This window comes from Euprymna scolopes, chromosome 29 (assembly GCF_053919585.1).
Source record: "Euprymna scolopes isolate OS-2025 chromosome 29, ASM5391958v1, whole genome shotgun sequence".
Taxonomy (NCBI): domain Eukaryota; kingdom Metazoa; phylum Mollusca; class Cephalopoda; order Sepiida; family Sepiolidae; genus Euprymna; species Euprymna scolopes.
In genome coordinates, this window is record NC_136510.1 from 85,549,054 (window position 1) to 85,550,158 (window position 1,105).

Below are 1,105 nucleotides of genomic sequence, written 5' to 3' on the forward strand. Positions count from 1 at the left end.
GAATCCACTTTTACAATAAATAAACGAACGCTCCAGAAATTATACAATATAGCGTCGCTCTCTACAGAAGGAAATCGTGCTAATAAACTAACTAAATTAAACATATTAACGTATTGTCGTCGCTCTCTACATATTACAGGGTGTTCCAAAATGGTTAATCCAATTCTAAATGCCAATATCTCGGAAACTACTTGATGGATCTTAATGAAACTAAATGCACTTTATGTTGAAGCTCATAAGTTTTATTGGTCAAATTTACAAAGAAATGTACAAATATTTGTTGGTTTTATGACAGATTTTCATAAATGTTCAATTTGAGCGCCGCCTGTGACTGCACACGTCGAGTCGGTATTCGAGCTCGTACCAAACTCGCTGTAGCATGTCTTCAGTGACAGTTTCCAGTGCAGCTGTAATTATCTGTTTTAGTTCTTCAATGTTAGCTGGAAGAGGAGGTACGAAGACTAGTCCCTTCACATAACCCCAGAGGAAAAAAATCACACGGAGAAAGGTCGGATTCTTTACGTTTTCGCTCACCACCTTCCCCTAAGGCATGAACGAGCTGCAGCTTATAAGGTTTAAATCGCAATCGTTTCCTCAGAATCCGCCAAACTGTTGTTTGTGGAATGTGGGTTTCCACACTTGCTCTTCTACGCAGGAAGGCTTCACGAACCTGCTCCCTTGTCTCTGCTGATGTTGATAGCCGTCCTGACGATTTAGGTATGCATAAGCAGCCCTTTTCTTGAAGTTTTTGGTGGCAAGTCCTAATTTGTTTTGTAGTTGGTGCCTTTGCAAAATTTGTGAAGCAGTCACGCTGCACTGCCTTTGGTGATTGAGTCCAAGCATATTCTAACACGCAAAATACTTTTTCTTTTGAAGTGAACGGCATTTTTTAACCTGAAAAGATAGAAATATCAAACGTTACACGCAAAAACTTGAAATGTTTCTACACAAGCTGTGAAAATTTGAGGTCATTCTAATGAAAATTGTCAAAATTATTGGCTTACGAAATGGAATCAAACATTTTGGAGCATCCTGTACAATCATGCTGAAAATAAAAACAAACAAACAAAATTAAATATGTTAACTGATTGACGTCGCTAAAATC

At 38.1% G+C, this 1,105-nt stretch overlaps 1 protein-coding gene across 1 annotated transcript in view; it reads right to left on the reverse strand.

Moving 5' to 3' along the window:
* Nucleotides 1-220: 220 nt before the first annotated feature.
* The window catches only part of LOC145252767 (uncharacterized), a 55,169-nt gene continuing 54,284 nt past the window's right edge, over nucleotides 221-1,105 (reverse strand). Inside the window, exons 2-3 of the mRNA XM_080112674.1 lie at nucleotides 1,005-1,045; nucleotides 221-894 (exon numbers count right to left, since the gene is read on the reverse strand). Coding sequence (XP_079968800.1) covers nucleotides 437-886 — 450 coding nt within the window. The 5' untranslated portion in view covers nucleotides 887-894; nucleotides 1,005-1,045 and the 3' untranslated portion in view covers nucleotides 221-436. The remainder of the gene's footprint in view (nucleotides 895-1,004; nucleotides 1,046-1,105) is intronic.